Source organism: Hydra vulgaris, chromosome 11, assembly GCF_038396675.1.
Source record: "Hydra vulgaris chromosome 11, alternate assembly HydraT2T_AEP".
NCBI lineage: Eukaryota > Metazoa > Cnidaria > Hydrozoa > Anthoathecata > Hydridae > Hydra > Hydra vulgaris.
In genome coordinates, this window is record NC_088930.1 from 9,497,600 (window position 1) to 9,513,038 (window position 15,439).

The window sequence follows — 15,439 nt, forward strand, 5'->3', positions numbered from 1 at the left end:
GAAATTTTGAATGAGGTTTGAAATAATAGAGTGGATTGCTAATTTTGGCCATAATAAATATTTTAGATTATGAAATATATGTCGAAAAAAAGCAAAATAATTAGCACATCGAATAATTTTTTTATGAATATCTATATTTATTTGAAAGAAAGTAGAATGCTTATCAATATACATTTTTTATATTAATAAAGAGTCAAACAATCATTCATTTAATATCAATCAAAGTCCAATGATATCAAAAAAAAACATGCTGGATTGTTATTAATGGCCAATACTGTATATATATATATATATATATATATATATATATATATATATATATATATATATATATATATATATATATATATATATATATATATATATATATATATATATATATATATACAAAACCGGCCCTTTGCACTAAAGCAACTTTTACAGGATACACCTTTTTTTCTGTGCAAATAAAAAAATAAAATAAAGCATATACACCTCAAGTTTAGTCACTAATGAATGGTTTTCTATGTGAATATCAGTAATTGTGATTATCATTGAATAGAAATATTTAATTAAAAGACATTTTTTTCAAAAAAGAGTCAGTTTTGATCCAGCTATTGCACGTTTTAACAAAATTTTAATCGTTTTGTGATTAATTTCGTTGGAACCCATGGTTATATAAAGTCCACGGCGATTTCACACGCTTTTCAGTATATTTACGCCATCTATGGACAATTTTAGAAAACTCTCTCCCCCTTTTTTTAGCAGGATAGCCCACTAATGTTTTCAAAAAGTTAAATATGTTTCGAAATAATTTTGCCATGCATTAAATTTCTATTAAAATAGTAGAAGAAACAAAACACTGAAAAAATTTTAATGAGAAATTTATTATGGTTCTTGCAATATGATGTTTCATTATAAAGTTTCAATATAATATATGGGACATTCAGCGGACAGGTGTTATTAAATAAATTTATGGTGTACATAAAATTTCTGCTAGACATGTATAGGCCACAAATACATGTGTGAACAACATTTAAAAGATTAAATTTACTTATATAATAATTAGCAAGACAAATTTTATATAGCTTTCTTTTTTTTATATGCACCTTAAAAAACACATTAAAAAGGCAAGTCAATACCATAATAAAATATTCTTTACAATAAAATAGTTTCAAATTCACAAAATTTAAATTACTAAATCCTAACATCAACATCATCAACATCAGATGATCCATCTTCACCACAGCACAGCTCATTATTTTCTTCTGATTCACTGTCCTGATCAGAGTCAATGCCATCTATTTCCTCATTAGGTATGATTTTATAGTAAAATCAAGATTTTGATCTTGTCTCTCATCAACTCCATAATGAGAGTTCAATAACTTTTCTACATCTTTCATTTTCTTTGGGTTAATTTTAATTTGTGAATGAATGATTGGTAAATTAATTTAATTAAAAGTTTTACCTTTCTTGGTCAATGACTTAAAAGCATTAACTTCTACTGTATAAAAAGGTTCACCTCTCACCTCAATAATTCTTGGTCTTTTTAACACAATGATTCTTTTACAACTAGCTATTTTGAAAAACCAAGAAACATTATTTCTTAGAATTGTTTTCAAATAACTTTTCCAATCAAAAAATTCATAATCTTCTCCTAAGTGGAAAACTGCATAATGTTTTTCAATGACCTCCACATACTCTTTGGGGCTAACAATGATCTCCTTTTTATTGATGACTTTTTCAATGGTGCCAAACACCCTATCTGGTGGGATAAAGGAGTGACCTGTCACTGGGAAATCCAGTTCCACTGTTTGAATATGAGGCGGAGCTTTATTGTGGAGCCAATAACTGATCATACAAATCATTACTGTATTCTTATATTGCCTAGGGCATCCATCACAGCACAATCTGACTCTTTTTATGTTGCTAGACATGCTTAAATTATTCAGAGAAAAGTAAAAAGCAGATGCAATTTCATTTGATCCCTTAGATTGCTCCCCCTCTATCCAATAGTGAGAAGCAATATTTTCTTTGTTAAGTGTATTATGAGAGCTCCCTTTTACAATTGTATAATTATAAAAATTGAGCTGCCTCCTATATTATGCAGCTTGATCTGATAGTTTAGGTAAGGCTTGGGTCTTCTCACAATCAAATGAGAGGGTAACAAGGTCATCACATTCTTCTCTCAGCTTGTCAAAATAAGCATCAGCTCTTTGGCAATGGATGTTTAATTTTAAAATTATTTTTTCTCTGGCTTAGAGATCTTTTGTATTTTTGATATCATAGAATCATTTCAAGTTAGTGCTTTTCACTAACTTGAAATGATTCTATGAATTTATTTACTTTCTCTTTTTTCTCAACAAGTTTCTCTGCTTTCCTGTCTCCACCTCTACTTTATTTGGCTGAAGTACCAGATTTGTGATATCTACTGATAACTCAGAGCAGTCTAAGTTTTATGTCTAATATTCCTAAAAATGTTCTCCTACAAACTGGTATTCTTATAGAGGAAGAGACAGCCTTTGTAACAAAATATTTTACAGTAAATTCTCTTTTCCTATTTGATTCACCTTTAACATGTTTTGGCTGTAGGGATGAACAATGCTTCAAAAAGAAGTTGTCCTGGTCCATTTTCTTACTTGTTTGATAAAATTGCTCATTGAAAGTGGTGACATCACTCTGTGACAGGCAGTGACATTGGAAAGCACCCAATTTGTGCTTGCATGAAGGGATTTTTGGTGAACTCTTCTTTGAATACCTGCAGAAAAATAAAAGTTAATAAACATAGTTACATCATAGTTTTCATAATTTACAACTAAACTTCATCAGTAATGCATACCTAGCTTTCTTCTCCCTTGCTCGTTTTGTGTTTTTGGGGTCTGCCACGCGTTTGCGTGACTGCAGTCTGCTTGTTTTTTTTACTTTTCGATCGTTTTCCATCGCAAAAAGACTAAAAATGTTTAGTTAATTAATATTTCATAAATATTTTCTACTTTTTTTATTAATTACATGACAAATCACGAAGAATTTGCAATTTCCTGAGAATAAAAGCATTAAAAACGAAAGAATTTTCAATATCAGCTGTTGTGATCACGTGGTATGATATGATCACGTGGTATGATAAGTGCTTTCCTATTGGCTGAAATAATAAACTGGTTTTGAAGCAGCTGCGCAAACAAAAAGAGCCGGTTTTGCACCATTTGCTGAACTTTACATGTTAAAAACTATAGGATTGAACTGGTTATGCACCATTTTTTTTATTTTTCAATATAGTGCATAATGAAACATTTGGCACGCTTCATTCAAAATCGAAAAAAATGTCAAAGGGCTGGTTTTGAAGCTGATGGTCTCATATATATATATATATATATATATATATATATATATATATATATATATATATATATATATATATATATATATATATATATATATATATACAGCGTGGAAAATAAAAAATCAAAGTCGAGCGGTCAAACTGACCGGCTAATACATAAAATTGACAGTCAATTGTTTTTTTTTGGGCGGTCAAAACTTGAAGTTTTTTTTTGGTTTAAACTTTCATCGTAGTAGTTATTCTGCATGACGAAAATTTTAAAATAAAAAAATAACTTGATTCTTTAATTGAATGAACTCATATTCCTTATTTGTATTCTGTTTTTTAAAAATAAAAAATTAACGTTTTTATATTATATCAAAATAATTTAAACTGAATACTTAATCAAGTATCGTTTTATGTAATACTACTATAATAATTGGGTAAGTTACAAAAAACAAAGTTTTATGTAACTTAAAAATGTTTTTTTTTAAATACGTTTCATCTGATTCATTATCCAAAGTTTCATCGAAAGATGATTTTAAATCTAAAGACTCGTCGAAAGACGATTCAATTAATCAATTAATTAATTAAATCAATTAATGTTTTTATAGGTTTTTTTTGCTTTTTTTGAATAAATTTTTAGACTTTCTTGTGTAGGCCTTCGCAATGTATCTTCAGCCTATAATTCAATGCCAGGATTCACACCAAATTCTTCACTATTTGTTTCATCAGTGCACACCCGAATTAAATTATTTAGCCGTTTTCAGTTAAGCGATTACTTTTGTCAGTTTTAATTCTATCTATAAGAGAAAAAAACGCTCAACCTTTCCATTTGAAACAGGCAATACAAACAACAATTCAACAAGAAGTAGAACTGAACAAAAAATCTTTTTTCATAGAACTTGAAAAAATTTGATACCATACTTAACAGTACTCAGTTTTATCTAGTGCCAAATATTTGACAGTCTAATCAACTAAGTTATGCCAAGCATCTAACATATTATTTACACTCCCAGTGCTACGGAATCAATTTCGTTGTTTTGAAAAGATAAAGATGACAATTTTGCTGGTGATAAAACTTCTATGAGTAATGCTAAATAAAGAGGTATTCTTCCATGATTCCATTTCTGATGATACCCTTTCAACTTTGCAAAGTATTTTCTTTTATAAAAAGTTTTTATTGCTCAAAACACTGTTTTATAAAGAACGTTTGTTGTATAAAAAAACAATCATGTTATAAAGTATATTATTTTATAAAGTATTTTTTATAGATAAAATTGAAAAAAAAATCCCAATATAACTGATTTTTGGGGCAAATACCTGCAATTTCAAATGAATTACCCTCTTTAAGGGTAGCAAGAAGCTTTCCTAATTGTTGTAACATTTTGGGGGATATTTTATAAATGTTATACATTTTCAAAATGATGTTATTGACATCATTAAACGCTTTTATTTCTGCAAATTTATCTTTTAACGTTAACTCAAGGCAAAGTGCAACATACCAATTAAAAGTTATCCATGGAATTTCTCTCTGAAGTAATACATTTACACTTGTCCTACTTCCTCTATTTACAGCTGCGCCATCAGCACCAAAACTAATTTAGTTTCAAAAAAATTTGATACCTTCTGATTCAAGGGAATGACTGATTATATTGAAAACTCCTTCAGATGTTCCATATTGAAGATCAGAAATAGAAAGAAAAGAACACTCAACGCTCATCTCGGTCTTTCCTATTGGAGTAGGATCGAAACTGATAATAAATATAGTTTCTTTTTCAATTACAGATACATCTGTTGATCCATCAATTAAAATACTGAAGTAATTTTGTGTTTTTAATTTATTTCTGAGAATATTTGACAAACTCAATCCAAGGTAATCAATAAAAGTTTCAAGGTAATCAATAAAAGTTATTTTATTTCTATACGTTTGGCCAAACTCTACACCATGATTTTCTTCCAAACGTAGTATTTTAGGGTATACGCTAAGCGGAAGCTCTTCTTTGGCAATAAAGTATGCTACCTCAAATTTTTATCTTGTTAAATTTAATTCTTTCATTGTCATGGTTTTCAGGCTCGATAAAATATCAGTTTGCTGCATTTCTTTCTGCAGGTTGCTTAATTTATCATTTCGTTCGCTTACATCCATTCCTTTACTTTTCATTGCTAATTCGTAGACTCTTTGACGTTGCAAACCATTTGCACGATCAACTGCGGCACCGTGCTGTATCCTACAACTACCTTTATTGCTTCCTCATTCCAGCATATACCCTTTATAAATATCAATTTGTTTAGCATACTGACGACATACAGTACATTTTAATGGTGTAACATAATTTCCATTATTTAATATCACTAGCCAATCATTAGCATTATATTTTGCAAGAGTAGTGTTTACCCATTTTTGAGCTGTTGATAGCTGTAATTTTCTACTATTGAGTTTTTTCTTCATTTCAACAGGTGGTTTTAATTCCGATCCTGCTTGTGTTAAAAATGAAAGTGTTGTTTGTCTCTTATTAGTCACCTCCATTTTGAAGTGTTGATGTTTGACGATTCTCTTACAATTTAATAATATAAAAAATGTGCAAATTCGCAATTGTTAATTTGAAATTTTTTTTTAAATAACTTATTTGTTGCTACGACTTCAGAAATTGCAGGAAAAGGTTACGAGAAAAATAAATGAAAAAGAAGGAAAAAATGTTCTTAGTTACATTAATTTTAAATGATAATTAAATAAGAACTTCAATCGTTACCGGCGTTGAAAAAGAAAAATGATTGCACATTTTATATCTCATTTGTATCATTTTATATCTTTCATTCATTTTCATTTAAAATCATTTTATAAACTGCTAATTTTAATTAGTTGATAATAATGTTAATGCCTCTCGCCGGCAGATGCTGAACTAATATTTAATAAAATCATGAAAATCGTTTTATGAAATACTATCGAAATTATTTATGTTACTTAAAACGAAACTTTATATTACAATAAATATATTTTTAAGATTTCAATAGTAGAAAAAAAAGCAATTGCGCATTTGGTAATTTTAAATTTATCTAAATAATAAAGTTAACTTCTCAGTCACTCAGCATCAACCTAACAAAGAGTCTTTAAAGTAGAGTCTTCAACCGCGTGGACACACAAAGCAACTCAAATGACAACTTGTTCAAAACTCCTCATAAAGAAACAATTTCTTTTGACCCAAAATGCGGTGAACACAAAGAACCTCGACAATTTCAAATACGAACCTTCTTTTTTCCGGAGTCTTAACTAATTGAAATCTAAAAAATTTATTTTCATCACAGAGGGGCTTAGTGTGCGGCTCTTAGTCGGTAATTTGTAAGTTTTATTGACTACGGATAAATTAAATTAAAAATAAAAAATAAAGGCATTTTTTCATTGCAATTAAAAGCAAAAGGTTATTAGAAAAATAAATAAAATTATATAAAGAAAATTTAAATAAAATGTAGGAATAAAAAAATGTTCTTAGTTAATATTATATTATTATTAAAACAATGATAAAATAAGAACTTCAATCATTTATGAAAAAAGCAGTTATGGATTTCACCACCAGTAAAATGAAATTAGTCTTGATAAGTGAAGCAAAAAAAATTAATAATTTAAGTCATTTATAATACTCACAAACAAAGGGATTTTAAAGTAGCGTACAAACTATAAAATTATTTTAGAAGCTTTTTTCAAAGGTTTACATTTTATGAAATTTTGGTATATGCATTTTCAAAGACATCCTGATAATTTGTCAAACGTTATATAACTCTTTTTTTTTTTCAACCAGTCAACCTTGACCGAAAAGTATTCGTTTTGAGAGGTCAAAATAGCAATTTCAGTCATTTCGGGTGGTCAGTGACCGTTGACCGCCCGTTATTTTCCACGCTGTATATATATATAGAGATATAGATATATATATATATATATATATAATTTTAAACTGTTAAAACAATCCTTTATAATACACTTTATAATATTGTAGAAGTCTGGGGATAATGTGGATGTTAGTTTAGCTTTGCTCAATTTTTTAAAATTTGTATGTTTTTATTAAAAGCTTTATTTTTTTGTATTAATGCTGTGAGTTTGCTAGGTAATCTTAATTTGTATTTCTAAGTTTTTTTCTGTGCACTTGATTTACTTTTCATTAAAAAAATATTGAAGTAAAAATAAACATCATTAAATATTTATATAAATGATATTAAATAGTAGCACAATGTTGGTTTGATTTTTTAAAAACATCTTTTGCAACAAGAGTTGTAACATTTTTGCAATGCTACCTGATAAGACATAATTCAAATCATTGTTGACTGTGGTATCAAAAGATTTGTAAATAAGCTTAGGAGGTTCCTATAATAATAAACAATAAACCCAACACGTGCTAGTAATAAATACGATTTTTCAAGTTCTCATAAAAATAGACTAATAATCATAATAACTATTAGAGAATATTATTTTGGAGATTAAAAATAGTCAAAGTCTGAAAGAAAAGACACCAACTGCAAAAATAATAAACTATTACACATATTTCATCAATAGCATCAACAATGAAAGCAAACATTGTAATATGGCCAGAAAATAAAGCTAATTCTTACCTTATTTCCAATGAATGAAGTTTTTTTAACTGTTAGCTAATTATCCATAAATAAATTTTAATTTAGTAAAATTAAAACTATATTTTACTAGTAAACAAAGCAAATTTTATTTTGTTTGTTAACAAAATAAGATAAAATTTAATTAGACATATATGATCCTTCTAATTAAAAAAATCTAGTTAAATAAATTTTACTTTAATAATTTTACTCCAATAATTTACTGTTAAATTTATCTAAATTAAAAAAAAAAAAATTTATACACTTTAATTTCTAACAGCACACTTTAATTTCTAACATCACACTTTAATTTCTAACATCACACTTCAATTTCTTACATCACACATCAATTTCTAACAGCACACTTTAATTTTTTTTTATTAAATAAACATAATATTCATGTTATTCTGTACTATTATCCATATTTTTATGGTATTCATAATAAGTCTTAGTTCCAATGTAAATAAATGGAACATTTATACACATTAGAACAATATCATTATGTCATGACAAGTATATAATGCAATGCTTTTATAAATTTTAATGATACAAATTTTTGCTATTACACTTTTCAGAGTTTAAAAGTAAAATAAATACTTTTTTAGCAAGGTTGTTACTTAAGATACATTAAGTACATGTACTATTTGTAAGATACATTAAGTACATGTACTATTTGTAAGATACATTGAGTACATGTACTATTTGTAAGATACATTAAGTACATATACTGTTTGTAAGATACATTAAGTTTAATAACTATTTCAGAAATATATTGATTGATTAATATATATTGATTGATCAGTTTTATGTAATAGACAAATAATCGTATATAAAAGATTTTTTAAATAAACTATTATATTTGTGTATAAAAGTTTTAAAGTATAAAATTTTTATAGTTTGCAAATAAATAGCAAGGCATGGTGACAAATACTTAAAGTAATGTGTTAAATAAATTTAGAACACAGCTTTGCTGGTCAAACCTTGAACTTACTTAGTAAGACATTAGAAAATAATAAGATATAAGAAAAATAAAAAATAACAGCCTACATTATTTTCTTCAATAAAACTTTGAATTTAGACTGTAGTTGCTCACAATAAATGCAAAATTGAACTATAGTCCAAGGTATAAAACAAGCAACAGTTCAAAAAGTTGAACAACTCAACAAAGTTACATAAATAACATAAAAAAATATTCCCACTTTAAATATATAACAATAATTTAATATCTAACAAAATTTAGCCAAAGATTCACATTAAAATAAAAACAAAAAAAGTTCTGTTCAACTATTCTTCTCCATTCTTTGCGTTTGTTTAAAAAGTTGAAACCAAATGAGCACGAATGAGCAGCAGGATAAAGTACAGCATTATTGATAATGTCAAATCAGCTTTTGCATTTTTATTTATGTCATTTTGCGCATGGATGGTGTCCTTATTCTTACTTTGGGTGTGCATTGTTGAGGTCTCATTTGGAGCTCTTTGTTACAACTTAGGGTTTATTAATAATAATGAGGCAATATCTTGGACTGTTAGATAGTGTAAGGAGTACTATCTGTGCTTTGAGTCAAGTTCTTTAACCAATTTAAAAAATGACTAAAGTATCAAAAACTATAAAACACAAAAAACCATTGTCATCACTAAGTTCTTTTAATCTATCATTTACTAATATTGGTGGTCTTCAAAGTAACTTTACTTCTGTTGAGTTTTATCTTTTGCAAAGTTCACCAGACCTACTTGCACTTTTTGAGACTAATTTGACTTCAGCTGTCTCATCTTATGACCCTAGTGTTGATGGTTATCCTTCTTTAACTTGTAAAGAATCCAATAGTCACATGCTTGGTCTGATCCTTTACATTCGTAAGATATCACCCATTTATCAAAAGACTAGGTTTGAATCCACAGACTATTCTTTTATGTGCTTTCATTTAGCACCACTTCACATTGTCACCTTTCTCTTTTTTCTATATCTTTATTGGGTTGATATCTTTTATCTCCCTGCTGACATATGTGCTTCTTTTATAACTTCTTGGATTTAGGCTGGCTTGGAATCTTTTATTCCCTCTCGACAATTCCAAGTCAAGCCTCACTCTTCTTTAAATTTCCTCTTATTGTGCTGCTGCAATTTCAAATCGTAACCATTACTTCCATATCTATTGCCAAAACAATTCTTTAGAAAACAGTCCTCTGTTTACTATTGCTAGAAACCATTGTAAAAAGGTTTTGTCCAATGCCAAAGCCCTTTATTCTGAGGTTAATAAATCTTGTGTTTCATCTCAAAAATTAGGCTCCTGAGACTTTTTAAAAAAATAGGCTCCTGAGAATTATTAACAGTGTCTATAGTTAGGGCTAATCTGTTATTCCACCTCTCTTGCATGATTCAGATTTTGAAACCTCACCTAAAGACAAAGCTGAATTGTCTCATCTCTTGATGCCACTAATCACACCTTACCTGATATAGCCGACAAACAGGTTGATTCATTGCTTGATTTATTGCTTGACATTCGTATCACTCCAACTACTGTATCTAAAGTGATTTCCTGCATAGACTATTCTACAGCTTGTGGTCTGGACAACACTTCTTCCTATCATAAGCAAGGTTTTAAATAGTAATAATAACTAATAGGTTTTATCGTGCATTAAGTAGATGTATTTAGATTAGAGATGCATCAGGTAAAATCTTACTATTAAACCCTTCCTTTTCAATTGTAGCATAAAAGATGTCCTCGATGGACAGCACTCTTTTTCATTTCCTGTAACTTCAGGGGTTCCTCAAGGTTCTTTCCTTGTCCTCATGCTTTTTTCAATTTACAATAATTAACAATCTTCCAGAAGTTCTCATATCATAGGTGACATTGTTGGCTGATGATACTACCATTTATTCTTGTCGTAATAAGAAGTCAACACTCTCTGACTGTTTAGAGTGGCATTTGAGCTTGAAAAGCATCTCACTTCTGCTACAACATGAGGCTCTCAGTGGCTGGTGAACTTTATTTCAGATAAAACTCAATTTTTTTCAACTAATTGCTGTCGCAATAATCTAGATCTTCCTATATTTATGAATGGTAAGGACTCTAGATGAGTCATTTTCCCTTCCTCTTCTAGGATTAACTCTTACTTCTGATCTTTCTTGGAAACCATATATCAAATTGATTGCAAATTTAGCGTCTGCTAAGGTTGCATCTTTATCTTGCTTGGCACTTTCTTACTCAGGATTCTATTCTTTATCTCAAAAAATCTCAAATCTGTCCTTGTATGGAATACTGTTGCCATATCTGGGGTTGATCTTTGAATGATGCCCTTTCTCTTATAGACAAGGTGCAAAAATGCATTATAAACATTGGAAATGCTCCTGCAGCCAACCTTTAACCATTGTCACATTGTCGTAATGTTGCTTCTCTTTCTTTTTTTTATAAATAAAATAATGGGCATTGCTCTAAAAATCTAGCATCTATCATACCATTTACTAAAATTCATTCTTATGTTACTTGTTATTCAATTAAGTCTCACTTTAACTCTAATAGAACCACTAGAACTACTTCACTTTCAATGGTTCAGGGTTGTTAAAGCAAAAAAGTTACTGGTTTATATTAGCAAACTTTAAATATTAGAAAAAAGTTTTAATAAAAACAAACTTTTTTATATATTTAATATTCTTAAAGTAGTAAAATTAATAATATAAAATTGTTCATAAAATATTTGTTTAATTATTAAAAGAAAGTTTTTCAAATGCAAAGTTTTAAAAATAAAGAGGAAACCAGGCTGTATTATTGAAAAAAAAAGAACAAAAGAAAAGTTTGCTTTAACTTTTTTCGCTTTTAAACTTTTCGCTTTAATGACCCGCTACCTATTCAACAAGCCTTGTTGAAAGTGAAGATGTTTTTTTAATATTCAACAAGACTTGTAGCCTTGTTGAAAGTGAAGATGTTTTTTTTTAATAAAAACAAACAAAATCATTATTGCAAAGGTGTTAATTTGCTACTAAATTTTAAAAACTCCACTTGCTAAAGTGTTATTTCTTTTTAATGAAAGTATAATTTCTTATAAGATTAAGTTTTATAGCATTATATATATTTTAAGCATTATATATTATAGTATATAGGTTAAAATATTTCAAAACAGTTTAAGATTTTTTTTTTGTATTTGTGTAAATATTAAGGTATAATATCATATTAGGAATTTATTTTTTAATTTGGTTTTCTTTAATGTAATGTGTATATTTAAATAAAGCTTAAGGGTAAGGTTGGTACAACACTGTTGACTAATTTAATTAATTATGATAAATGATACCTCTAAAATCATAAAATGCAAAATATAAGCCCAATATGAGAATTGGTCAGATCATTTACAATAGTTTTTATTTTGAAATATTTTTGCATATAGCTTGTTAAATTTAGAAAGTTAAAATACTTGTTGACCATAAGGAAGCAAGGAGTTCAGAGTTCTAGTTTTTATAAAATGGTTATGATTTTATTTTGTTTACAATTGTTGAAATCAAAATGTTTGAAAATAAGTTTTTTTTTTTTAAGTTCTTTGTTTAATTACTTTTTGTATAAAGTGTTAACTAGACTTTAACTTTAAGGCTTTGCATAGTAAGGTTACTTAAAAACTTAAAATTAATTCTAAAAAAGACTAAAAGTCTACAAAACTATGAAACTATTACTATGAAGCTATGAACTATAAAAATAACTATTTTTTTAATTCTTATTTATCGATTGTTGAAAGTTACTACTAGCTGATAACAGACGAGATGATAAGTAAAAAAATTTGATAACTTTTACATTGAAAAAAATTTTATAATATTTACAATTAAACATTGTAGCTTTCAAAAAAAGGAGTTTTTTTTAAAACCCTTAAGGACCGATATTTTTTCAAATGAATGCACCAAAAAAATCAATTTTTTTTTTTATGCTTAGAACTTAGATATTGATATATTAAAAAATAAAAAAAAGTCTGTTATAAATCTAAATATTATTAATTTGATTGATTCTTAGTTGATTTAATATAATAATATTGTTATAAGATTATTTCCACAAATTATTTCGGGCTAATACATAATAAAACGTAAAATATGTGACCGCCCGAGTTATCTCAGGTTCGGTTTTTTTGGACCATATAGCATGACCCGAGATATCTCGGGCCTGGTCCTTAAGGAGTTAAAAGATAAAATATATAGGTTATAAAATATATAGGTTGTGTTTTCTATTTTTATTATATATTCTTTGTTAAAAACTGAAAGCATCGAACGACATAATTTTTTTTTTTTTTTGATCATAAAATAAAAATTTAATTTATCCTAATGATTCTTCTTATAGTGATTTTAGTATTCTTATATAATGTATTTTCATTAGTATTATTTTTTTCTTCTTTTTTTTTTTTAATAAAATCAAAATATGTATATAAGACATAATAACAGCAGTATTTTGCACGAGTTGAAAGCAATAAGATTCATTCAACCAAAATATTGGTATGAAAAATTTGGAACATAAATCAATAGATGAGATAGTTATTGTAAGGCAAATTTAAAAAAGTATAATAATAAATATTAATATAAAATAAAAGGTAATGCATTAAAAATGAATGAGCAAGTTGAAAATTCAGAAATACCAGCCGTGTTTAGTGTGTAGGTAAGTATTTAGAGCAAACTATATTGTTTGTACATTTTGCAAATAATGGGTTTACAAGGTGCTTCTTATATTGTTGGTTTTTAAAAGTAAGTACAAAAAAAATGTACTGAAGTTGAATGAAGAGAAGTTAAAATGGGGAATAAAATTAAAGTAGTGGAAAAATAGAGTGTGTTGGTAAGTTTTAATATCTTGGAGATATAATAGGATCAGTTGGTGAATCAGAAGAAGCATCAAGAGCAAGAGTATGGTATTTTCAGTGGACTTGCAGATAATTGAATATCAGTATGTAGAGAGTTTTATAAGTAAATAATTGTGCATTACAGATGAATTGAAAAAGTTTCGGTTATGGAAACTTTTTCACTTTTTTCCGGTTACGGAAAGGACAAAGTTGTAAAGAACTAATTATTCCTTATATAAAATGGAATAATTAGGTTGTTTTTTTTTCTCAAATTTTCTTTATGTTAAAATTTTTTTAAATTTATTAAGTTTCAAATAAAAATTTATTATCTATAATTTGTCATTATTATAGTTTAAAGTTTTGATTTTTTGATAATAAATTTCAAAGAAATTTATCAGAATTAAATTCAAATGAAATAAGTGATGTTTCAAATGTTTCAGCTTATAGCTTGTTTTTTGACTTTATCATATTTTTTGCATCTATTTTTTAATAGATGCAAAAAATAATTTTTATTTTTTGCATCTATTAAATTTTTTTTTATTGTTTTTTTTTTTTTTTAAGGATCTTCAACGGTTGCCTTGGGAGAGCATACCTATGCTTCGTAATCAGCCTGTAGTTAGAATGCCATCATTACTGTTTACAGCAATTCATTGCATGAATAATTCTGTGAGTTGTTTTTACAATTATTATACATATAAAATTATGTTACTTGAGTTTTTAGGGGAAGTTCATTATAAAATAAAAATTTATTGTATTGCAAATCTATTTATCAATTACACTAAAAATATCAAAAAATAATAATGAAAAAATTGTTATAGAAATCTCTTCACCTTCCACTGAACATTTTTTTATTTTATGTTGTAAAGTATTTTTATAGTGTTCATAAAGTTCATGTCAGCTTTTCTAAGCAGCTTTTTGGCAAGCAATCAATTTTTGCATAAGATAATGGTTTATCTATGAAAAAAAATAATTTTCTGATTGAATTTAATAAACAAAGAGCAAAATTGATACTTCAAAAAAATTTTTGATATGTAACTTGGCTCTGACAGAGTTTAGGTCATAAATTTTATAGATGCAATATTAATCTAAACAAAAGAATTGTTGTCGCTTTTTTTTTAAGCGACAAATTCACTCACAACAAGGCTGCAAACAACTACTAAATAAATTGGAAGGTAACAGAAAGCAAAGAAAATAGTTCACTCAAGCAGCAACCATGGTATCATTTGTAGAAAAAAAGAAAAAAATACAACCTTAAAACTGTAGGACAGAAGCTCAAGTTTGTTAGTTAAAGCAGGTCCAGCAGCTTTTAAAATGCATTTTTGGACCTTGTCTAAAAGAGGAAAGATCTCATTAAAAGAACCAGTTCAAATATGAAAAAGTATTCCATACAAGGATAAATAAGAGATTTAAAGAGGTAGAGAATAGAATAAGGTGTAAGGTAATGTCAATTAAAATAAACGAAAATAACATTAGCAGATGTTAACTTTGAAACAGTATATATGACTTTCTTGAGAGGATAGTTGTGAAAAAATATCTGAGTTGTAAAGTAGAGTACTCAGTAAAAGTGTTGCTATTTTTAAATTTTTCAACAACTTTGATTTTCAACAATTTTTCAACAACTTTGATTTTCAACAATTTTTCAACAACTTCGATTTTCAACAAGTTTTCAACAACTTAAATTTTCAACAACTTAGATTTTCAACAATATTACAATAATTGCTAGCAGTAATGCAGTGAGTTTTGTTT

The 15,439-nt window shown here is 27.4% G+C and overlaps 1 protein-coding gene across 3 annotated transcripts in view; it reads left to right on the plus strand.

The window, feature by feature from the left end:
• The window catches only part of LOC101239166 (uncharacterized), a 111,808-nt gene that overhangs the window by 82,551 nt on the left and 13,818 nt on the right, over window positions 1-15,439 (plus strand). For all 3 annotated transcript variants that reach the window (XM_065810029.1, XM_065810028.1, XM_065810030.1), the window contains one exon: window positions 14,255-14,359. In XM_065810029.1, coding sequence (XP_065666101.1) covers window positions 14,255-14,359 — 105 coding nt within the window. The remainder of the gene's footprint in view (window positions 1-14,254; window positions 14,360-15,439) is intronic.